Source organism: Dryobates pubescens, chromosome 4, assembly GCF_014839835.1.
Source record: "Dryobates pubescens isolate bDryPub1 chromosome 4, bDryPub1.pri, whole genome shotgun sequence".
In the NCBI taxonomy this organism is placed as follows: domain Eukaryota; kingdom Metazoa; phylum Chordata; class Aves; order Piciformes; family Picidae; genus Dryobates; species Dryobates pubescens.
The window spans coordinates 27334842-27360618 of NC_071615.1; the positions used below are offsets into that span (position 1 = coordinate 27334842).

General features: G+C 40.9%; 1 protein-coding gene across 1 annotated transcript in view; it reads right to left on the reverse strand.

Annotated features, from left to right (window-relative positions):
• Positions 1 to 25777, reverse strand: part of TPK1 (thiamin pyrophosphokinase 1) — a 339092-nt gene that overhangs the window by 269962 nt on the left and 43353 nt on the right. The window contains exon 2 of the mRNA XM_054160983.1: positions 330 to 404. Within this exon, the coding sequence (XP_054016958.1) occupies positions 330 to 404 (75 nt within the window). The remainder of the gene's footprint in view (positions 1 to 329; positions 405 to 25777) is intronic.

Consider the following 25777-nt stretch of genomic DNA (forward strand, 5'->3'; position numbering starts at 1 on the left):
CAGACGCATAACCGCACCGCTGATCTACCACACTTTGTCAGCAGAACAATGCTCGTCCCTAAGATGCCTCTGCGAGAAGCTCCAGCCTGACACCGATCAGTCCATAAAGTTCCCACTGACGTAAGCAATGCAGAGATGCAGAATTTGCATAATCAGCTCATTTGCTGCATTCAGCAGCCAGGGACAGACTCTGCTGATCCACACGCTAACCAGAAGGTTGCTCTAGTTAAGAGGAAATTGCCACATTGCGATTCAACAGACATGAGGTGCATTAGCTGGGTGGCAGCTAAGGAAATAAGCAAATGAAGATGTATGGAAGTTATTATTACCTTTGCTCCACAGACAATGAAAATGACCTTTGTTGAAAGGCTGGTTCAGAATCAGAAGGCAAAACTTCAGGTTTCCTGTAAGATAAACGTTGATTCTTATTAGCAAGAGTATTGATTTCCCCCACCCCTCCTTTTTTTTTTAATTGTGCTTTTGCCATATTAATTTTAGTCCAACCACCTCAGAGCAACTCTACTAATTTCCTTGCTTATTAGGTTTCATCATTTTCAGACAGAGAAGCTGCCAGAACTTCATTAGAGACCCTTTATTTGGTAGTTTTGCTAGCCTTTTAATTTGTAAGTGACTTCTGAAAAATTTATAAGGGACTTCTACCTACTGAAGGCCATCCTCAGCAAGACCCCACATCTATACAGCTCTCTCATTTATTCTCCTGCTTGCTGCTGCCACCTGGATGCAGCTTTGCCATGGCCTCTATTAACAGGGAAGACTGTAGCTGACTCCATATGAAGCTGTCTCTAATCTAGGTTCAATATTCCACTCTCCTGGTGGATACAGAACTCATGTAGCCACCAGTGGCTTCTGTGTCTATGTTTTCTTATAATGAAGAAGCCCTAACTTTGGTGGATCCACTCTGCTCGATGCTTTACAAATACAGAAAGAAAGGCCATGCCCACAGAGCTTAAAATGAAAGCTAGTAGAAGCAAAAGCAAACCTTAGCCTCCAGACTAAAAATCAGTGGATTTACCAGCAACCTGAACTGATCCAACTTGATTGGGTTCCTAAAGCCTCATGCCTTAGCAGTGAGTCCATTGTGAAGGTTGATAATAAAGCTACAAATACAAAAGCCTTAAAAGAAAAGGATTTTTGGTATGACAGACTTTGGTTTCAAAGTGTAAATAGGCAAATCTTCTGATGGTTTCCTGTGGTGGGATTTGCATTATTTCTCTTCCTAATTATCCTGTCAATTATACAGGAATACCACTTTCCCCTGGAGCTTGATATCCTTAGGCAATCAGGTTAATGAAGTATTATTTGGTCATGTGAAGCCACTGTAATTGAAAAAAGAAAACCTCTATCACTAGAAAGTCTTTGGGGCTTTTGAGCAGATCCAATATAGCAGAGCTACAGGTGAAACTGTGGCTCAAGCCACATGACATTACCAGGGAAGAGACAGGTGGTGAAAGTCCTGAAGGTGCAGGAACATTTCGGGGTGAGAGGAAGGAAGGGACAATCTTTGGAATAACACATGAAATGTCTGCTTAGGAGCATGAAGTGAGAGTCAGAAGATCATGACACCATGATTCTGCACCTTGCCTTACAAGTGATTTAGATTTTCCCCATTCTGTGCCTCAGTTCCCTAAATGAGAATAACAGTAGTAGAACCATAGAATTCTTTTAGTTAGAAAAGACTCATTGACTCCAACCATTCTCTAACTCTATCAAAGCTGGAGCTAAACCCTGTCCCTCAGCACCACATCTCTGCCTCTTTGTAACACCTCCAGGGATGGGGATTCAAACACCTCCCTGAGAAGCCTGTTCAGTATTTGAGAACCCCTTCAGGCAAGAATTTTCTTCTAACACCCTCTTGTGCTACTTGAGGCCATCTCCTCTCATCCTATCACTTGTTACAAGGAAGAAGAGACTGACCCTGAGTACTGTCCTCCTTTGTAAGTACAAAGAGAAACACTACTGAAGACCTAGATAATTTTTACTCCAGTAAAATGTCTCTGCATTTATCAGAGAGATCTTCTGTGTGGTGCTTTCAAATACCTTCCCTCATGTCTTACATCTTGCATATCTACAGCCATGTTCCACATTTCCATTTAATTCATGTATGTACAGTGGAATAAATTACTTAGGAAATGAATTTACTTAGAAAAGAATGGAGAGGTCAGAGGACCAAACAGACAAAGGGAAGTGAGACAACACTTTTTCTGTGCATAGTCTGAACAGTTTTCCCTTGTCCTTGAACTCTAAGAGAAAAGGAGAACACAATACATTCAAACTAAGTGCCAATTTCCAGCTGCCTCACAAAATGGGACCTCAGCAGCATGATCTCCTAATGATGGTTAAGTAAGAAAGGCAGACAACTCCTTATATTAAACAGAATCATCTAGTGGTGCCCTTCACTGAAGAGAGCCAGCAAACATCACAGGTTCTTTTTCTGATATAATGCAAACAGAGACGGGTGCTGCTGTAAACCTCCTCCTGCTGGGGAATCACAAAAGGTATTTTTGTGACTGTTTTAAGCCCTTAAGTCCCATCTGCACATGAAAACACAGTAGGCTTTTAGCTTCTTTTGCACATCAAGAGGACTCGTTATGTATTAAGATACATTTTTGAAATCAAGGCTTGGCTGTAGGTGTCCATATTTGAGACTTCAAAGGCCAATTTTCAGAGATAATGCTTCCAAGAGCTTCCAGTGAGGGCTGTAAGAGCTGCTGGCTCTTATTTGTTCAGTTGTTGCAAAGAGGTAGATTGTAGAATCACAGAATCATTAAGGTTAGCAAAAAACAGCCTGAAGATCATTGAGTCCAACCGTGAACACAACATCACCACGATCACTAAACCAAGTCCTGAAGTGCCACATCTACATGGGTTTCTAACACCTCCAGGACTGGTGACTACACCACCTCCAGGGGCAGCCTGTTTCAAAGCCTGACCACTCTTACAGTAGAGAAATTTTTTCCTAATATGCAACCTAAGCTTTCCCTGGTGTAGCCTGCTCCAGGTATTTCAAACCACTGCAATTAATGCATGATAAAACACCATGACTAACACTACCAAAAGGAGCCTAAATGACAATATTTTAATGGTCCTCACTGAGTTAATACAAAGCTGCACAAAGATCTCCATCCTCTGTAGATGTTAAAACAGTAAGAAAATTGGGCTGCAATAATTTACAAGCATTGCCCTAAAAACTATTAATAAATTGGGACTGGTGATGGCAGAGATCATGTCAACGAGCAGAATATGCAACATCCATCACTCTGAGAAAAACCGATGAGAGCTCAGAGTGCCACTGCTCTCAGCACTCTACTGCCTATGCGTTTGAAAACGAATCTACTTCAAGACCATTTATCTTTAAAAACCCCTAACAAATTAGGGACCATCTACCCCCTGGACTGTCTGCCCATCCATTTTTCCACACAAGATAATTATCACCCTGACCCAGCCATTAACAAAATTACATTCTGTTTGGACTAATGGGAAAGAGAATTTTGTAAGCAAGAATCCAACAGTGAAAATAAAAGCTGTCCCTAGACAGGAGTATCTTCACTGAAGAAGATTTTGTTAGAGGCAGAACGAGCTGGTCTCTTGCATAGTTTCTTCCATTTTTAGTATAGTTTTCATTAAATACTTTTCTTGCAGCATTTGCAGACTGAGCAAATTCAGCCATCTGCAGCACAAGCAAAAAATAATAAGCTACTCCACACAAAACGTCCAGCTTATTCGTGATGTTTACATCATCACAGAGAATGAATGAAACCAAGTCCCACAGTGTGAGTTCTTTTGTAGATGAATTAACTGTGCAGTAAGGCCTAATTTCTGCAGGACAGGAGGACAGAAGGATGATGACCATAAGAATTTTCTTCCTTCATTTAGGGAACCAAATTTGTTCATCTCTAGTTTTACCTGCTTGTTTTCCTTTTTGCTGATTCTAAACCATGCAGTCTTACAGGCAGAACTTAGGTATTGACAGGTGCACAACTACATCAACAACCAGTTATATGCAAAAATTGACTTAAAAAAATCTTTTGGCAAACTTGGAAAATTCCTAGTCTTTGGATAAAGCTGGGGCATTTTAATCCTGTTGGAAACAGAACCAGGGAAGTACTGAAGCCACCATCCCTGGAGGTATTTAAAAGGTAGATGTGGTGTGGAGGGACATGGCTCAGTGGTGACCTGGCAGTGTTGGGTTAACAGTTGGATTCAAGAATCTTCAAGGTCTCTTCCAGCTGAAACTACTCTATGATTCTATTTCCTAACTTTCCTAGGTGGCAAATCAATCAATAATCCCTGCAAGTCCCACTGGGACCACTGGTGAACTACTTTTTCTTTCTGAAAACCCTTGCCCTTCTCTACTTCCCAACTTCTATTTATCACCACTGCATTGATGAAGTTTTTCTCATGGCTGCTTAAAAATTGTTTTAATCAAAGGTGTTGTGAAGGTCTCTGACAGCCCATGCAATGCCTTTTAACTCACTCAAAAGAATTTCAATATATTTTAGAATAGAATAGAATAGAATAGAATAGAATAGACCAGGTTGGGATTGGTTCCAACCTATCATCCAACACTATCTAATCACCTAAACCCTGGCACCAAGCACCCCATCCAGTCTCTTCCTAAACACCTCCAGTGATGGTGACTCCACCACCTCCCTGGGCAGCCCATTTCAATGGGCAATCACTCTCTCTATGAAGAAGTTCTTCCTAACATCCTGCCTAAACCTCCCCGGATGCAGCTTGAGACCGTGTCCTCTTGTTCTGGTGCTGGTTGCCTGGAAGAAGAGACCAACCCCCACCTGGCTACAACCTCCCTTCAGGTAGCTGTAGACAGCAATAAGGTCTCCTCTGAGCCTCCTCGTCTCCAGGCTAAGCACCCCCAGCTCCCTCAGCCTCTCCTCATAGGGCTTGTGCTCCAAACCCCTCCCCAGCTTTGTTGCCCTTCTCTGGACACGTTCCAGCATCTCAACATCTCTCCTGAACTGAGGGGCCCAGAACTTTTTCTATTCTAAAAGCCTCCTCAGCTTACATTCATCTAGGTATTCTATAAATATTTAGAATATCATTATGCATTTTTAATTTCCTCTTGTCACATGTCATTCTTCAGTCTCTGTGCCTGTCACAAAGCATATGCAAAATGCATATATACATATATATGTATATTTAAAGACAACCTTTTCTCTAGTAACCAATACAACATCTGTTCTTTCTTTGTTTCCTTTCAGTGTTAGAATAATATTGCTTGAAGTTATTTCACACACTGTGAGGCTCCTGGCTATTGAATTTTCTGAGGGGGAAAAAGCTTTCTCTGCTTCAGACAATCTTGTCTTTCCTTGAGGACAGATCACTGCTACTCCCAGTCTCTGTGAAATGGTGTAAGCAGTAACACACAATGTGCTAAGATATCAGAATGCCTAAAGGAGCTAACGAAGTATTACAAAAAAGTCAGGACTTCAACCACAGAAAGAGGCTTCCCGTAAGCAGTTCATGTTTTGGCTTGTTTGGTATTTGTGATTTAGTGCTTGCCTGAAGAGGAGCCACTCCTAACCTTTCCAAGGATCTAGTGAGCACTCTGTCCTAATGAGTGGAGTATTGTGTTCAGTTCTGGGTGCTCGATTCAAGAGACAGGGAACTACTGGACAGAGTACAGGGGAAGCTACAAAGATGCTGAAGTGACTAGAGCATCTCGGTGAGGAGGAAAGGCTGAGATACCTGGGGCTGTTTAGAGGAGATCTTCTCAATGCTGATCAACAGCTAAGGGGCCCCAAGAGGATGGGGCCACATCTTGTCATGGCGCCCAGTGATAAGACAAGGGGCAACAGGCACAAACTGGAGCACAGGAGGTTCCACCTAAACACAAGGAAAAACTACTTCCTTGTGAGTGTGCTGCAGCCCCGGAGCAGGCTGCGCAGAGAGGTTGTGGAGTCTCCTCTGGAGAGATTCCACCCTTGCCTGGATGTTGTGATCCTGGGCAATCTGCTGTGGGTGCCCCTGCTTCAGCAGAGGGATTGGACTAGATGATCCCCAAGGGTCCCTTCCAACTCCTACCATGCTGAGATTCCACAATCCCTTCAAAAAACACTGCAGAGATTTTGGGTTATGCATACTCCTGATCACATACGGTGGGAGTCCAAATATACTGTGAGATTCTGGGAAAAAACGATGCCACTGAAAAATTCCTCCTGCTCCTGCTGTTCTCACATCAGTCTACCTTACAGGATTAAGAAAAAAAAAGAAAGAAATTATTTCTTTTCCCATGGGGGAAGGATAAGGCATTTTTTCACAACTCCAAAAATGTGGCATTGATAAAAGACAAATGAAAGGCTGAGGCAGGTCTTTGTACGGCAGTTGAAGTTTCCTCTGCTGCAGAAGAATTAGCATTGAGACTGTGATTCCACAAATTCCATGTAAGTTATATTTAGTGGAAGTTTAGCATAATAAACCCTGAAGAAAGAAGTTCTTGAAAACAGTCAATATAAAATACTGTTCATGCAGAACTACAGAGAAGATAGATAAGGGTCCTGATATGACCAACAAAGCCAAATGACTGCAGCAGCTTGCTATCTTATTGGTGCGGGGTTTGGTTTGGGTGGGATTTTGTCTGTGTTGCTAACTGTCCTACTGAATTGAAATAAAACCTACCCAGAAAAATGTCAGAACTATCAGTTTTTGCTTTAAAAACTATCTTAGCATACTATGTGTATTGAAAAAAAAACTCTGCCTCTGTGTAGTGCCAAGCTTTGCTAAGTCAAAAAAAAGCTGGAATGGGAACTTCTGCTATTGGTAAAGCAGATGTCACTAACAGAAGATAATCCACAAGTCAGCTTCTAAAGGTATGAAATATGACATTAACAAACCCAAATTCAAATGAGCAACAGATTTTTGTAACCTTGCACTCAGGAAAAAATTTGGCTCTCAGTTTAGTCTGTTAAGAGGCAACCTGACACTTGGATTTGTCACGTAGGGAAGGTTGCGGGGAACATTAACCCAAACTTGGGCTTAATCTGCTCTATAAATTCCTGGAAAAGCATTTAACAGTGAATCCTATGAAACTATTTTTTAAGGTCACCTTTTAGAATAAAACCTCACTTTGTCCTGAAGAGATAATGCATCTTGTGCAAAAAGGCTCTTCATTCTGCTGTTGAGCTATTCCCTCAGCACTGCTTCCCTTCACCAGGAAAACCAGTGCTCAGGGAATCTAAAAAGGATGCTTTCAGACATATGCAGCCCAAATGCACACTAAGAAGACAAGAAATAACGGGTTCAAGCTTGAGCATAGAAGCGAGGGTGACAGAGCACTGGAACAGGCTGCCCAGAGAGGTTGTGGAGTCTCCTCTGGAGACTTCCAAAACCCACCTGGGTGCACTCCTACTACCTTAGGACTAGCCTAAGTGATCCTGCTTTGGCAGGGGGGTTGGACCCGGTGATCTCTTGAGATTCCTTCCCACCTCTAATGTACTGTGATACTGTGAAATAACTACTGCTCTGAATTGTAAATGCTTTATGTTTTAGAAGTTTCATAACTCCTGCAGAATTGCTACTTGGAAAAAACTTGTTTTGAGACAGTGAGTAAAATCCACTTCCCACGTCTGTGCTCTTGCTAACAAGGCAGTTGTCAGCTTTAATTCAGAGAAACAGTTCAGCTTGGACTATTGTATTAATTATAGCCACTACTTATAAAAACATTGTGTAGCTGCACTTTACCACGCTGAATCCCAAGCCTCCAAACAAGCCATTTAATTTCCCTCCTAAGAGTGACAACTCCAATAATAAACCAGCACAAATTATGCAAAAGGATCACAGACCTTACAAACATGTTCTGAAACTTATTGAATGAATAAATCAAATATGCATAGCCAGCTGCTTTTTGTGCAAAGGCAGTGTTATCCCTATCAATGCATTTTAGTGTTAATTTTTTCATGTAAATTCCATTGATTGTTAAGTATTTTACAGCTCTTAATTCTCCAGGCAAATTCCAGCAAGAAAGGCAGGAAGCAAAGGGGAGTTGTGCAAACAGTCTTATTGAAAAGCTGCAAATGTGATACTCTCTGGAGGGCCCTCTACAAGAATTCATGGGGATGAATTCAAAGCAACTAATTTTTCACAGTAAGTCACAAACACAGCCACACACATGGGATAATCCACCTACATTATTGACCACTGCTGCTGGAAGAATCCGACACCTTGCAATGAAAATTTGTCAATTAACTCTGGTGCTTCTCTGCAGACTATGTTTTTCATCTCAGTACACAGTGGGACACTTTTGATAACAGCTCCTACAGCCCCTAGATGCATTTCTATGTGCTTTGGGACTTCTGCCTTTAATATGTCAAACACCTCAGTCTGGTCAAACAAAATAAGGTCACAAAGTTCCTAGTAGTGACTCTTCAGTTTCAGATAACTTGCCCAGCATCAAAAAGAAAATTCATGGTAGGTTTCAACTCTCCAAGGCAACATTTGGCTGAACTGAATCACGAGAACTGTCTATTTAAATACAAATCACAACAGTCTATCGTTATTGTTATTATTATTATTAAGGATGTTTGAGCCCCATTGCCAACTCTTGTTTGAAAATAAAACTATCAGAGGAAGCAATGACTTTGGGGAAGCAGCAAGGTATTTAAACCCTAACAGGCCCTTGGAGGTACACTGTTTGCTACTGCAAGGCCTTTGGCTTGGTTTACCTCATACTCTCACTGCTTGTCTCCAAAGACAGACTCACAGAATGGTTTGAGTTTGAAGGAACCTTTAAAGTTCAACTAGATCAGTTCCACTGCAGTGAGCAGGGACATCTCAAAAAAGATCAGATTGCTGAGTCCTGTCCAACCTGACCTGGAATGTTTCCAGGGATGGGGCATCTACCACCTCTGTGGGCAACACAGGTCAGTGTTTCACCACCGACACTGTAAAAACACTCTCCCTTCTCTCTGAATCACATGTTTTTAGTTTCAACCATCACCCCTTGTCCTGTCACAACAGGCCCTGATAAAAAGTCTCCCAGATTTCTTATAGGTCCCCTTTAAATATTGAAAGGTTGTGTAAGTTCTCCTTGGAGCCTTCTCATCTTCCAGGTAAAGAACCCCAGCTCTCTCAGCCTGGCATTACAGGATTGATGCTCCAGCACTCAGATGATTTTTTATGACTTCTTCTGCACCTGTTTGAACAGGTTTATGTCCTTCTTGTGCTGAAAGCTCCAGAGCCAGACACAGTACTTGGGGTCTCATCAGACTGGATGAGAGGGGGAGAATTTGAGCTTTTGATGCAGCCCAAGATGCCATTTGCCTTCTGAGATGTAAGTGCACATTGCTGGCTTATGTCCAGCTTCTCATCCACCAGCACCCACAAGTCCTTCTCCACAGGGCTGCACTCAATTTCATCACCCCCCAGCCTGTACTGATACCAAGGATTGCCCTGACTCAGGTGCAGGACCTTTCACTTGTCCTTGTTGAACCTCATAAGGTTCACACAGGCCTGCTTCCCAAGATGTGCTGGACCATGCATCCATCATTTTGAGCTCTGTGCAAACAGGACTTTCATTTTAACCTCAGCACAACAAAGCTCAGCAGCAGCTGGAAGCAAGAGGTTATTTCCAGTTTAGATGTTATCATCTAGTTGGTTATACTCTCCCTGTTTTTTGGACTACTAGTTGGACTGAAATTGCCCAGCAAGAAAGAATTTTCTCATACAGGCACGGACAAATAAGGGTACAGGAGATTAGTCAGCTATATTTCATCCTGTGGCATGGAAAAAATAGACAGCTGAGGCTGAACAAATGAATAGGGAGTAAAGGAGCAGGAAGAAGGACAACTCCCTGCAGAATGGGAAGTCTGCTTCCCAAGGTTGCAGAATATAGCACAACCCTTCATACTTCAGATCAACATTAAAAGTGCACAAATTTTACTGTAGTCACTTTATATATACATATATATATATATACACACATATATATATAATGCTTCATTTTGTTATTCACAGGCAAGTCATCTTTGAGACAGTACACCTTCAAAGTTTGATACCAATTTGAAGCTCTTAAAAGACAAGGATTAGACACAGGAGCTTGCTGTAAAAATATTGATAGTGTTATGGTAAATTTGACATCAAAGCAAAAATGAAAGTGGATACGGAGAGAATCTATGAAATTTCCATTTTATCTTCAGGCTGAACAATTACTGTAAAACATTAGCTTCTAGTTTTAACCTTTCCTCAAAAAGATTAAAAAATATTCACCTAGAGAAACTTTAGGAACCACTAAGCCTCTTCAGTGCCCCCAAACCAATGATTACTATTCATGTAAGTTCCAACCTTGAAATGCAAAACAGTTGCTCACTTCCTAGCTAATAGCCAGCTCTAATTTAATGTCCTCCTTGCATTTGAAAAACACAGCATCAAGTTGTCTGAATGCACCATGCTAACAACCCTTGTTATCTGGGATGTCTCTATTTCTAAGGATACAGCTAGGCATGCAAACTCCCCGGCTGACTTCAGAAGTTCAGCCCTTATCATCAGCTCAATCTGCACGAGTGAGCAGAAGGTGACTTCAAGGAATCACACAGCAGAGAAGGCAGATGTCAGTAGTCTCTTTGGGCAAATTGGTATAATGCACAATACCCACAGCAAACACTCAGCTCTGCAAACACTACAATGTCAACTTATTTCACCTATCTATGGTCAACAGATATCTTTGAGTATTTTCTATAGGATTGAAGAAATTCAATAAATATCTGATGATTTACATATTACTGACCAAAGAGTAAGATCCACATGAAGGCTTAAGTGCCTCACTACTCAGCACTCAAAGCCCCCACTCTGCTGCCACCAAACACTCCACTGCCACTTCAGTTCTTGTCATTAACATTTGCACATAAAAGTCTGATTTCCATCTACACTGAGACACACCTGAAGTTTAAGAGGCTGACAGAACCTGATGCCTCCTTTGATCTCAAACCACCACTACTATCCAACAACTACACATTTCTCCACTGATCTCATTTGAAGGGCATGTTTGAAGTAGCTCTTCTCCAAGCATACCTAATAGATTTGGCTTCACAGTGTCAGCCATCTCCTTTTTTAAAACCAGGAAGCAGCAATAGCTTTTATCAACACATATTAATAGCTGGAGTGCTCCCTCAGGAGGCAGATGACCCACATTCAGGGTCTTTCTCTGTCAGAGGGAATTCATATACAAATTCCACTTCAGTCAAGGCAAAGCTCTCTTACCCAGACATGACATTATTCATGGGGAAGCAGATCACTGGATCATGGTATGTTAGGGATTAAAAGGGACCTTTAAAGATCATCTAGTCCAACCCCCTGCTGGAGCAGCATCACCTAGAGTAACCCACCCAGGAAGACAAAGTCATTCCCTCCTGCCTCCAAAAGTTCAATCAATGAAATTATTTTCATAAAACAGTTAAAGGGAAGGAGCATGTGGAATTCTGACTCTGCAGTCTGGACACAGCTTGCTCTCCAACATTTACTCACACAAACCTGTCTTTCACACCTTGAATAAATCCTCCAATTACTTCACCACGGTTTACAAGAACATTAGACCCAGTGTTGCCTCTTTCCCAGCATGCTAAGTGCTTTCAGAGATCAGCCTAACCTCTGGTTTTGTAGGATATTTTCAAGGTGAGAAAAGTGTTTCTCTCACTATCTTTAGGAGATTGGGCACCTGGAGTCACAAAAAGAGGAAATAACTTTCTGCAGCACAGCATAAGATGTCTAAATCCAACAGAGCAGGATTTTAGATTCTTCAGCCTTCCCACTGCTCCTGGTATTCCCACTGACAAGCTCAGACCAATTCCTTGCCAGTACGCTTACTCTGATGGATTGCACTCTTTCTGTATATCAGATCCTCCCTCTGCCCAGTATACACAGCCTAACTACCATGCTCAAGATAAGTACACTGTGGCTAAAAGTCACAGAATCACAGAATATTAGGGGTTGGAAGAGACTTCTGGATATCATCTAGTCAAACCCCTCTGCTTGAGCAGGATCACTTAGAGTAAACCACTCAGGAACATACTCAGGCAGGTTTTGAATGCCTCCAGAGATTGAGACACCACAACTTTGCTGAGCAGCCTGTTCAAGTGCTCTAGCACCCAGAAAAGGGAAGAAATGGTGTGTGTGCTTGCTAATCACCCCCAAGGACTAAACTCCAGGGTAGTGCTGTGCACTCAGACAGGAACTTCTCATTTTCAGAAATGGGAAACTGGGCATTATATGACTGCAGGAAGATCATGCTTCTATTCAGCAAATAAGCTAAATGAAAATGTAAAACCCCCAAAGGCTCCTTTCTGTTTTTCACCTCGATCTCATAACAAACCTTACAAATCACAGATAGCTTCTGGACAAATACTAGTTTGGACAACTTTATAAACTGTGTCCCTTCAGCCATCTCAATGAAATACAGGATCTCTTCCTGTCCTGCACTCTGGTCTACTATTTAAGCACTTATTTAACTGCACATAGCATTCAACTAGGTAACCCTAGACTTTGGAGTTGCTTGGGTTTTGTATTTAGACGCTTCACTGAGTTTAAAAGAGTTGGGTAAATTGTAAGTGATCTCTGCAACCATCAATTATTTACTCCTCAGATACAATGGGTGAGACTGAGGATTAATCTCCCATTGACTCCCAAGATTTCACCTCATGTGCTTTGATGAAATTCCATGTTGAGGTGACAGCTTCTGCAACATCACCTGCCTCTTGGGGCAGGATGCCACAGACAACCATCATGGCTACCACACCTTTTCAGTCTTCTGGTTTTCCCAAAGAAGATTTTTTGTACTTTGAAGGGAGCACATCTGATGCAAGGTCCACAGTGCCATCCAGAAGGTTCACAAGGGCAAGGACTGCTTTCAGGGTGACCTTATGAGTGTTCAGGCCCCAAGGGTGAGGCTCCGGTAAAGAGTGATGAGCAGGAGAACATTTTCTGCTACCGTCATGAGAATCCTTTTAAGAGAAGTAGGAAGGAAAGGCAGTAACTGAAATTTGCCAGCAACCTTCACAAACATTTCACTTCTAAAATTATGTCTTTTGTTTTCATGAGTTCCGTTTTATTATTTCTAGACTTAATTTTTTAGCTAATGCAGACAGCTCAGTCCTGCTGCCCGTTTTAGGACATTCTCTAACTTCCCATGCACTGCTGCCTGGTTTTTTTAACAAAATATTTTTAAGACCTACTTCTATACATTTGATAAGTAAATAAATCTACATCTGGAGAAATGTTAAAATAAACTAAAAGAAAGCTGAAAACCACCGAGGCAATGAAAATTGCATTACATTATCAGACATGTAAGGAATTTTTATGTAGCCTGGACAAAGTTTCTCTTCAGATTTTATTCTGCAATATGTCATTCTGTGCCTCTGGCAGAAAAAACCAAAAACCAACCAAAACAAAACCCCAAACCAACCAACCAAACCAACCCCAAAAAACTAAAATCCAAGTTCTGTGGGCTGAATAGCTCCAACAAGCTATTCAGTGGGCTTACTAAAATCAGAAACTGCCCAACATTTGTGTTCTGGAATAAACTAACTGAGTGATGAAAAACCCCAACAAAATCAAATGTGGAGCACTGCCAAAATAGCGATGTTTCTTCCAGAGGTATGAAAAATTACTTAATGTTGAAAATTTAGGAACAAGTGCTGTTCATCCTTCATCTAACTTTTAACCATGATTGAAAAAGCCCTTTGCAAATAAATGGTCTGATGGTATTATTGGGATCACTTAGTGTATCCTGGTAGAACAGGATATCACACCCAGCAAATACAGGCTCACCAGGAAGAGGGTCCCCACAGCATGTCTGTAAGTAGATTACTTACACAAGCAGACCCACCAAATCCTGATGACAATCTATTCCCGTAAGATACTTGTCACACAAATAAGGTTTGGTAGGTGTAGTCACTACACAAAGTCTACAAAATTGCTTTTATTATAAAGCCACTTGGGTTTGTTTATAGTCCCTTGTTTTGCCATGCTGCAGATGATGTATAATTAAAGATAACTGTTACTTTGTGTCTTCCTCCACAATACAGTAAAGCCTGTAAATAAAGACATGCTCTGGGACCATTAAGAGAGGCCCTTGTTTGCAGACTGTCTTCCCAACCAGCTCCTTCAGTTTCAATACTAAAACTGTCAAGCTTAATTAAGAGTTATGGGGCATAACCATTTCAAACCCATAAATCCATATAGCAGAAAACTAACATGACTGCCTTAGTGAACATCTCTTTTTAAAGAAGCAATATCTCTTTCCGAGACCTCATTTAAGTTCCTTATACACAACTTTGCATTGTAACTATCTTTCTCCTGCGGTGAATATAAAGACCACCATAAAAGATTTCCATTCCGCTGTCTTCTGGTTTATTTGACTATTTCAAGTGGGCCTCAGTGCACATTCTTGTGAGCACATTGCTACTTGCTTTAAATTCAACGCAGCTATTTATGATCCTTCAAAAAATGAGCAACCTGATCTAGTTGGAGATGTCCCTGCTGACTGCAGGGGGGTTGGACAAGATGACCTTCAAGGGTCCCTTCCAACTTGATGCATTCTGTGATTCTGTGAAAAACTCTACAAAGAGCTCTGTCTTTTTCCCAGCATCTTTTAATGTTTTCTTTCTAAAGTTGCTTTGCCTTTTTAGCGTGCAGAGCTGTCCACACATCTTCACAGCCTTAAGCACAACACCACCGAGAAAGGAGTATGAAGAGCTCACTGATTAACTACTGCCCTGTAGAAACCCCTTTAACATTCTGTAAACCAGTCTGAGACACCAATGAGCCACTCCAAAAAACTCCACCAAAACTCCACCACAGGGCAAGTTTAGATTTAAACCTTAAAGCCACCTCATCCTCTCTAGAAGAGCTACACATTTTCTTCCATTTTAGGATTGCTTAGGGCTTCCATAAGAACTTCTGCTGAATCAGTGCTCTAGTGAGCTTGAAACCAATTCACAATGCCCAGTGCAACCTGTTGCTTGCCACAGCTGGACAATACCAGTACTTCCAGCAAGAAACTGAAATGTAACAGGCAATTGCCTACAGTGCTCCAAAGGCTTAAACTGAACAGCATTTTCAAATAAATGGATTTTTTTTCATTTCCAGTGTTGAAGAGGTCCCACCTGCAGTCTTACCATTAACTTTCAGTTATTTAAAGCAGTTTGCTGGCCTTTACAGGCCACACTTCAAAATGCAAATCCTAAAGCCTTAAAAACAGAAGGGTGATTAAAACAGTATCACACTACTGTTTCTTCATATAATGATCTTTGTAGTATGATTGCATGAGAAAACCTTTGGCTTTCTTCATCTGTTTCATGGGCTAACAGAGGAGTTCAACTTCTAGAACTGCTGATCATCTACTAGCCAGTCTACAGCCACCCCCTTAAAATAAAAATATTCTTACAAACTTAAATACTTCCTCTCTTGATAAGCACTTTTTTTTTTTATATGTTAACAACATTTGGGTCAATTTACAGAGGAAATTATAGCTGAATATCTAAAAGCATAATTAATGCAGACTAAACATTAGCTGTAAAGGACTTTCATCAGCTGTTTATCAGCTCCAGAAAGGCACAGAAAATACACCCTGACCAGTGAGTTAATACATGTTGGGAAAAGAGACTGAGGAAAGGAGCTAAGCCTCTCTCTTCTTCATTACCCTATCCAGAAAACGTATTTAATAATAATGCTTTGAACTTAAATTTCCATTTGTAGATTTGAAATCACTTTACAAAGGTGCATAAGCATTATTATTCTCATTTCACAGTTGGCCTCACTAAGTACAGAGATTTGCAGCAATTTGTATGAGAAACAGTGTTCTCCAGTGAAAAAGTTAAGAGTCTAAAATTATCTTCCCAGGGTTTTCTTTCCAGCTAAGCTGCAATCTTCAGTGTACACCGAAACCCACTGGGGCAAAACCACAGTCCATCTGAAATTGGGGGGGTTCTACATGGGAATAGGAATCCAGGCCAAAAGCTCATGACACAGATCTGAAGAAGGTCTGCCTAACATTGATCTAGTCCGTTAAAATTCACTTCTCTCAATGCCCTTGGGGAGATGGTCATCACAGAGGTCACCACAGTATTATTTCTTTCATGAAAAGAAAAGAAATGGCACCTTTTCAGAAAAATGAAGCAAATAGTAAGACACATAGCAGTAGTTGATGAGAAGTCCTTAATCACCATAACCACACTTTTTCCTCCTCTTTTGTTGACCGAAAAAAAAAAAAAAAACAACACAAAAATCTTTCACTTCAATTTTCTGTAACAAAGTTTTTCTTATGCTGCATAATTCCGTCTTTGGACAACAGCTCCTGCACATGGCAGCAACCTTACCTATGGTATTCAAATTTTCTCATGGAAAGCACTTCTGTTTGATATGTCAGGAAAACATTAAGAGTACATCTTCTCTGTTATAACTGGAACCCATTTTAGAATCATCTACTCTCAAATATCACTTGGCCATTTAGGTTAAAATTCAACCAGCATTTCCAATTCCATACTGGATTAAAGCCTAAAAATGAGGAAGCAGGTCAGTATATTTCTTTTTCAGACTTATGAGAATGATAAAAATCAGGTCTATAGGGCTAACATGTAGAGGAAAAAAAAAGACTTTTTGAGGTTGCAACCTTTAAATGATTATCTAGTCTTCCAAAAGCTGCTTACTTCCACAGTCAAGCCTTAACCACAATGATCCACGAAGTCAAAAGAATCTCTCACTCTTATCAGCTTCAAAACAGCTCCATTTCCCCCCCTCAAATATCAGTTGGTCAAGAAAGGACAGTAATAGAGCCACAGGTAGGAGGTTAAGCCAAATACATGTCTGCAGACTTTTAACTTTAAATAAACAGAGACTGTAAGTATTTATAGACCTGGCGTTTTAAAAGAAATGGCAATAGTTGCCACTGAAATCCATCTGCTTACTCCTGTTTCTCTCAGCTCTAGCAGCCTGTACACGTAAATCTTGTGTGGACAACCAATACTGTACATAAAGGAGAACAGGATAAACAAAAATGAACTGTCAAAACAAAAACCTTCAATGTTTTCAATGCAAGAATTCTTCAGTAAACGTTAGGCAGGATAGCAGTAGGAAACTGACAGATCAAACTACTTTTCCAAGGCAAATCTCTTAAAGAACAGAAGCTGCCTAACTGGAATTCTAATCATTCAACGTTTTGCTGGAGGTTGACACTGCTGCAAAATTTCATGATTCACAATCCACAAGCAAAAGGTCAAAAGAACTTAAATAACTTAAACTTGCATAACTCTCTTATTTTTTCATTCCCTCAGAAAAAAAAATAAATCAACAGCTGAAAAACCTGCCATGGTTCTTGCAGTTTATTTCAGGACAGCATCATCTGTCTCTGTGTGACAGGGGGTTTGTGGCCAGTGCAATACCTGCCATACTGTGTCTCTGGAGATTTTAACGCTTCTTTACACCATTCCTTCTCTAACACTCCCTCACTACATCCACAGTCAAACTTGAATGCACAAATGCATGGAGGTGACAGTGACAGACAAGAACAAAAACTTCGGGGCAAATGCGTGGACCAAACACATTTAGTTTGACCACCAGTATCAAGAGCTCTCGATCACTTCTGCAACATACCATGGTGAGTGAATCTTTAAAGAATGCAATGTCAAAACCAGCCTTTTACCTCTCCCCAGCCAGTATATTACAGGGGTACCCCACGCAGGAGCATCTCCTCCACAAATGATTGACAAGGTCAGGAAGGGTAATGAAAGGGGGCTGAAAAATTCCCCAGAAGAGACAAGAAGCTGCAGAAACTGCAATCTGCTGTTTTAGTGTATTTTTGTGGTTAAAAACTTTTGCTTCTGTTCCACTATAACTGCACTATAACCAAATCAAAATTTCCTGTCAGCAAGATCTAATGGGAATAAACATGTTACTTTTCAGCTTAACAGCTTTCAACCTTCTTCTGCCACCTCCCACTTCCTCCCTAAAGCCACAACCGAGATCCTTATCAACTAATATGACAATGCCTAACAAGGTGACCGCTGATAAATTGTAGGTTTGATCTCATCTAGAACGTTTATAAGCCTCCAGCAGATAGTTCCGCTGTCTCATTTTGAAACGAGGTAGCACTGCACATAGATATAGATGATCTAACTAAAACATATTTGTACACAAAGAATATCCCTGATTATGAGCAGAGTAAAAAGAAAACAAGGATAAGGGACATCAAAATGCTGGAGTGGGTCCAAAACAGGCCACAAAGATAATCAGAGGGCTGGAGCACCTCCCTGATGGGGACAGGCTATGAGAGTTAGGGCTGTTCAGCCTGGAGAAGACTCTGAGAAGACCTAATAGTGGCCTTCCAGTACCTGAAGGAGCCTAGAACAAATCCATGACGGGACATTTTACAAGGGCTTAGAGCAGGCAAGATGAGGGGGAATGGACTGAAGCTTCAGAAGGGGAGGTTTAGACTGGATATTGAGATGAAATTCTTTACAGTGAGGGTGATGAGACACTGGAACAGGTTGCCCAGGAAAGCTGTGGATGTCCCCTCCCTGGTGGTATTCAAGGCCAGGCTGGATGATGCCTTGAGCAACCTGGTCTAGTGGAAGGTGTCCCTCCCCATGGCAGGGGGGTTGGAAGTAGATGAACTTGAAGGTCCCTTGCAACCCAGACCAATCTATGAATCTATGAATAAACATTAGTCCCTTCAGCACTGCACTGATTTTCCAGTTCTGCATGTGAATATAAATAAATCTTTCATCAATGTTCATAATCTCTGCACCAGGACAAATTTAGAGGAAACAGAGGAAGTCAAAGGAAAAAAATAAAGCAGCATAAAAATATCCATGCACACAGAGACATGAACGCACCCCCACACACAGCAAGGCACACTTTACCATATGGGATTACAGCTCCCTATTTAGCTGATGGATTAAGCACCAATAAATAAAATAAAATAAATAAATAAAGCTGAATATTACTTTTCTAATAAAAATAAGTCAAGGATTTAAGGCAGAAAAACCTTTTTAATGAAAAACAAATGGCATTAAAAACTTAAAACGCCTTTAGGCCTAATGAAAAAGGCAAATCCTTTATTTATAAAGAAAAGAAACTTTCATTAATAATCACAGATGCTGCTATGCACAAAAGGGACAATGCAGTGGGCCCTGCCTCTGGCAGGCTGGGTATGATAACCAGCACTGGTTGTACTAGTGGGAAAAAACATACACATCTAGAAGTAAAATGATATTAATGTAAATCAGATTAAACTGAGGGGCTATTAACTTTTAAGAATACTTGTAAAAAGCATGAACAAGTACAAACACTCTAGTGGTGAAGAAACAGCCAAACAGGGACCCTTATTATCACAGAATCACCAAGATTGGAAGAGACCTCAAAGATCATCAAGTCCAACCTGTCACCACAGACCTCATGACTAAACCATGGCCCCAAGTGCCACGTCCAATCCCCTCTTGAACACCTCCAGGGATGGTGACTCCACCACCTCCCCGGGCAGCACATTCCAATGGCGAACGACTCTCTCAGTGAAGAACTTTGGAATAGGGTACAACCATAGAATCATAGAATCAATATGGTTTGAAAAGACCTCAAGGATCACCAAATCTAACCTGTCACCCAAAACCTTGTGACTACTAAACCATGGCTCCAAGTGCCACATCCAATCCCCTCTTGAACACCTCCAGGAATGGTGATTCCACCACCTCCCTGGCTAACAACTCTCTGTGAAGAACTTTCTCCTCACCTCGAGCCTAAACCTACCCTGGTGCAGCTTGAGACTGTGAACTCTTGTTCTGGTGCTGATTGCCTGGAAGAAGAGACCAACCCCCTCCTGGCTACAACTACCCTTCAGGTAGTTGTAGACAGCAATAAGGTCTGTTTGGGGCTTTCCAAGATCAGGCATACAAGAAGCTGGCACATGGCATTTAATGGTACCAGTACTGACTTGATTGCCTGGGTTATCACCAGCATGACTTGTGGAGATTCAGGAAGCACTGGGACACACATGAGCTAGCAGCCATGACTGCTGAAACAGGCTCATAACCAGACCAATACTTCATTGGAACTATCATGTATTTAATGGAACAGTCCCAGCCCAGAGGCTGTCACAGTGTCAAAATGCCTTCTGCAGAGAACCTGCACCCACACATGGGGCTCCTGGGCTGGTTTTATAAAAGGTCACCCCATGTGCCAGCTATGGAAGTCTGTGCAACTAACGTCCATCTACCCCTGTGCCATTTTTCCTGACACAGTGAAAGATCAGGCTGTTTGGATCATTAGGAGAAAATTCATTGGAAGAAATTCTAGATACAAAGCGTGCATACAAGTGTTTTACCTTTAATAAGGCAAAAGCAGAAGCTAAAGCTTCAGCAAAAGCAGCTCTTATGTTGCAGTCCCTCCTCCAGCTTTTCTTTCACACCCAGTATGTTGACTTCCAGGTTTAGGCTACCCCAAACTCCCTCCTGCATGCAGCCTTACTATGACTGAACTTATTGGAACAATCAATACCAGCAAAAGTGTTCATGTGCTACAGCTGCCTTCAGTAGCTGCATTTGATGGGGTTGTAAGGATCACTTAATACCATATAATGCAAAGGTCTTTTTTCTCAGTCTCCCTAAGCATTACTTTTTTAGAAGATGCATCAGATTCTTATATCTTAAATATTTTAAGAGTGTGTTCTCCCTTATTTCCTTTCTTCCTCTAATGATACTCAGATAAAACAGGTCAGCAACACTTCAGATTTATTTATTTATTTTCATTTTCCACAGAGAAGATAATGGTTCAGATGGATCTGCCCTATCAACTACAGCAGGCAATTTAATGAGGAAAGTTTCACACCTGTAGTTTTCAAATCAATGAAGTTTCAGTGATGAAAAAACAAAACAGCAGAGTGCAGATGCAGGTTTCCATCTAACTGTATTCCTTAGATAGCTAAAATCACCACCCTACACAATACAATAAAACTACATATGGTGCTTGCCCTGCAAAAAAACCCTTCTTCCTAAGGCCTTTTTTTTTTTAAAAACTTATTAAATAAATGTAGACCTGTACTAAGCAAAGCAGTTTGAAATTCAAATGGCACATCAGTGGACTGGTAAGTATACTTCTACAGGCACACAAATGATTTTTTTTTGTTTCTAATTACCTTACTTCTCTGATGTGGAATGCTAAGAAAATAATGAAAAGCATGTAATTTCAGCATGAAAAGAGTGATTAAAATGCCCCATTTGGCACCAAATGCTGCCATCATCAAAACAGATGAAGGAACCTAAAATGCATTTACACTTTTTGAATATCCAGTTCAAATCTGATAGCCATGAACTTCAAACTAATGTGGATTTGAACTGTGTAACTATCCAAACATTCTTGAGTGACAACACAAAAATTATTAATAATGTGGTGTGACCTTCAAAAATTGCTAAAAAGGAAGACAAAATTGCTCCTATAAAGCCTCTTTGACAAAAGCTCCAACATGGATTTTTTTGCTGCACTGGCGAAAATAAGGATAGAGACTTGGACTGGAAACCTGGCCCTAGGCAGTTACCCGGATAGGGGAGCATTTACAAAGCCACAAATGAACCAAGCAGCAAGCCTGCTGCAACACTTGCAGAGTGAATTAGGAGGGATAAGCTAAATCAGGAAGTGATGCTGATTTTTCTAATGACTAGGTCAGTGTGGTTTTCAGTGTGGCACTCTATCACAGAATGGTTTGGATTGGAAAGGACCTTAAACATCATCTACTTCCAACCTCCCTGCCATTGGCAAAGACACCTTCCACTAGACCAGGTTGCTCAAGGCATCATCCAGCCTGGCCTTGAACACCTCCAGGGAGGGATGATCCACAACGTCCCTGGGCAACCTGTTCCAGTGTCTCACCACCCTCACTGTAAAGAATTTCTAATACCCAGTCAAAATCTCCCCTCTTCTAGCTTCAATCCATTCCCCCTTATCACTACAAGCCTTTGTAAAAGGTGCCTCTCCAGCTTTCTTGTAAGTCTCCTTCAGGTACTGGAAGGCTGTTATAAGGTTTCCCTGGAACCTTCTCTAATCCAGGCTGAACAGCCCCAACTCTCTCAATCTGTCCCCATGGGAGAGGTGCTCCAGCCCTTTGATCATCTTCATGGCCTCCTTTGGACATGCTCCAAGAGTTCCATGTCTTTATGCTGGGGCACCAGCATAAGATGTGGTCTCACAAGAGCAGAATCACCTCCTTTGTCCTGCTGGTCACACTTCTTTTGATGCAGCCTGGTTGACTTCTGTGCTGCAAGCACACACTGCTGGCTTATGTGGAGTTTTTCATCAACTTTAACTGCTCCGCACCTTCAAACCAAACCCAAAAATCTACAAATTGTTTTGTTAAACTTCATTTTTCAGAATTCTCTAAACAAAGAGCCGTTCCTCCTACTGCAAAGCTCACAGTTTCTTGCAGCTCACCATACCAAAGTTTATCTTTTGCTAAGCAAAATAATAGATATTGATTATATATAAAATAGAAGATATAACAGTTTCTTTGTTTGAGAGAGGAAGTGGAAAACCTGGCCCACAACCCACCACCACATCCTCTTCCTGAACCACCTTCCAGCATCTGCACCTGCAGCTCTCTGTGGAGGCTGGTTTAGAGAATGCAGCAATTCTCAGCACGGTTTCTGGACAAAAATTTGTGTTTCAAGTAACTCAATTCATTGCCTGGGCCAAATGCAGTCTCCAGCTGTGCAAAGAAACACAAGAGACAGCTGTTGAGTAAATAAACCAAAAAAACCCCAACTTAGTAACTGGTAGTTGCAATTTGCTGGGTTTTATTAGAGGTTCTTATATCCTATCAATAGATTATGGACACAGGGTATATGTCTGAAAACATAAAGCCCAGTTGGAGAGGCAATAAAGCAGTATCTATTTCTCAGCCTCTGGTTTTGCATGTATAAAAAGAGTGATAAAAAATAAAATAAAATGAAAAAAAAAGCTCTATCAACACATTTAAATAATGTTCTTACAAAGTGGTGAAAGTCCTGTGGGCTTGTACAGAGCCGGAATGTAAGAGATGGAGATAAATGGGAGCTGCTGAGCTTTCCAGAGAATGCAGAAGCAGCAGCCTCTTTTAACCTGAACTCTCCATCACACGTGCATTTAATATGTCTGATATTCCAGGGGAAATGTAATTTGATGTCTTTTGAAAACAACACTTCACTGTCACTTTAAATTATTCCCCATGGGGAACCATTTTACTCCAGCATGCTTTGTTTACTAGCTCTGTTGCTTCCAGCGAGCTGTTTGATAGATGCCAAAGATGAAGATGAGCTCTGTAATGCACATTTTTGGATGACTGAAGACAAAATTCTCTGCCTTCTTGGCATGGTTTCCCAAATGATGATGATTCTTAAAGCATTCATTACTGTGTAGTAAGGCAATCTATATTTCTGTCAAATCATGTTATTTACGATTTATGGAGAATAAAGATTATGAAGGAGACATACTTCAAGGAGCAAAACAGCACACACAAGGAACACTTTCTGCTCTAATTTTTATTCTCCCCAGTGACCTTGTTATCCTTGCCCTATAGCAAGGGAAGCATCATTAACAAGTCACCCTCTTTGAAACAGGAATGGTGATTGTACACTGCAGTACTTGGATATCACAAATAAAAGCATTTTAAGATGATAGGAAAGGATGGCCTTTTGACAAGATAAACAGTACATTTCTCTTCTTTCTTGGCACATTCATACTGTATTGTCACTGCTTGTAAAGTAAGTGATACAGGCTCCTGTGATGAGCAGAGTTTCACTACAAAGGCACTGCACAGGAACATAAGAGGTGCTCTGGATTTCAAGAGCTGATTACTAACTAGATCCAATTGTCAAAGGAAGAGAGAAGAAACATCACTGGAAGTGCCACTTGCCACGTACTTTGATGCTAGCAGCATACACAAATATGAAACAAGATGTAATTGTCTGATCATAAAAATAGTCCAACCTTGAAACTTAATGTACACAAACTCATGCCATACTTCTCATGCAGCTGGTCAGGCACCCTACAAAGTTATAAGAACAAGAAATAGAGCCATAGCAATGAGCTGAGCAGTGCATGTTGATCCTGCTCCTTCTAAATGCACCAAAACATCGTGCCTCAGCTACACCTATAACTACTGTCAGTTGTAACCATTCTCAGACTGGATTCTCCTTTTCCAAACAGAACCTGTTGCTTGGGCTTTCTTTACATCTGCAAGGGAGATAAGCTTCATGATGGAACCAAAAGTCCATTTATCACAACAAACCAGTTTTGATATAATATAATGACAGATCTACCTGACATACATCTAAAAAGGAACATTTTCTTGCCACTCATTTATCTACTCAGAGCCCTAACTAGGAAAAAAAACCCACACCATTATTTTAATAAACTACTGCAGTTTTTCTTACTGTTTAAAGATTAAGTATCATGGCTATCATGATCTTGATCTGCTCCCTCAATGTAGGCATACCAGTTGTACCAGTTGAAATTTAGACCATTAAAATTAATACAAATAGTTGGCGTTTCAGTTCAGTGAAATGGCAATAACAAATGAAGAAAGACACAGACCACCAAGCCACACTGCAAAGGAAACAAGACCTACCTTATCGGCCTTATCTCTCTCCTTTGTCAGAGTTGATGGCCAATGCACAAATACCTGCAGAAGGTTAATACAATGGCTTCCATGTCTTTTTTAAGGGAAAATCATTTGAGGGAAGTTCAGCCTACTGCCAAGCAAGGTGTCAGGAAATAATCTCAACCCAGTTGTGCAGTAATAACCACATTTTAAAAAATAAATATCTGTGCTCTATTTATTCCTGGATGCACTTCCATTTACACTTAGGATTACAAACTGATTTTAAAAGCTATTGTAGCAGGTACCATGTTTTTCTTACAATATAGGTCAACGCAGCTACACAGATTGAGGCACATCTTGAACTTACTGTACTGGAACCTGAAGTCCTGGTGGCATACTGATTTATTTTTGGCTACAATAAATATATTGTACACTTGGGTACTACATCCCTAACCATTGACTTCTTTGAATTACTTTGAGGCCATTTCTGACTTACTCATGGACCACCTGCATTACTTATAGGAAAAAGCTGAGTCCAACAATTTTTCCTCATCAAGAATGAGCATAGAGCCCTGCACCTAGGGAGGAACAACACCATGCACCAGTACAGATTAGGAGTTGACCTGCTGCCCAGAGAGGTTGTAGAGTCTCCTTCTCCAGAGACTTTCCAGACTTGTCTGGATGTGTTCCTATGTAACCTGCCCTATGTGATCCTGCTCTGGCAGGAGGTTTGGACTTGATGATTTCTAGAGGTCTGTTCTAACCCCTACCTTCTATGACTCTATGTATCTTAAAACTAATACTATGACAATTTGACCTCACACACCACTTCAGGAAGCCAGTTCTGTCATCTGTAATTTATGAGCCATTTCAAATCTACTGTGGTCCTTCTTCATTCTCTACTCCTCAAGCACCTCTCTCCTAAGAATCTTGGGAACTATTACACATCTGGCATCAGCTCACTCTCTCTTGAGCAACAGGCTCTTTTGAGATTCAAGGATGATTTGAAACCTTTCTCAGTCATTTTCACTTACATAAAATCTGGGGTAAAATGAGATGCGATTGTTACCATTCAGTAATGTTCTCAAATCAAGATGTCGCCAACTCTGCACCTGTGGATGATTTACAAGGAAAAATCTTTTCTGACTTAAAACTCCTCATGTCTTACCATCAAAATTATGGAAGCTTTTT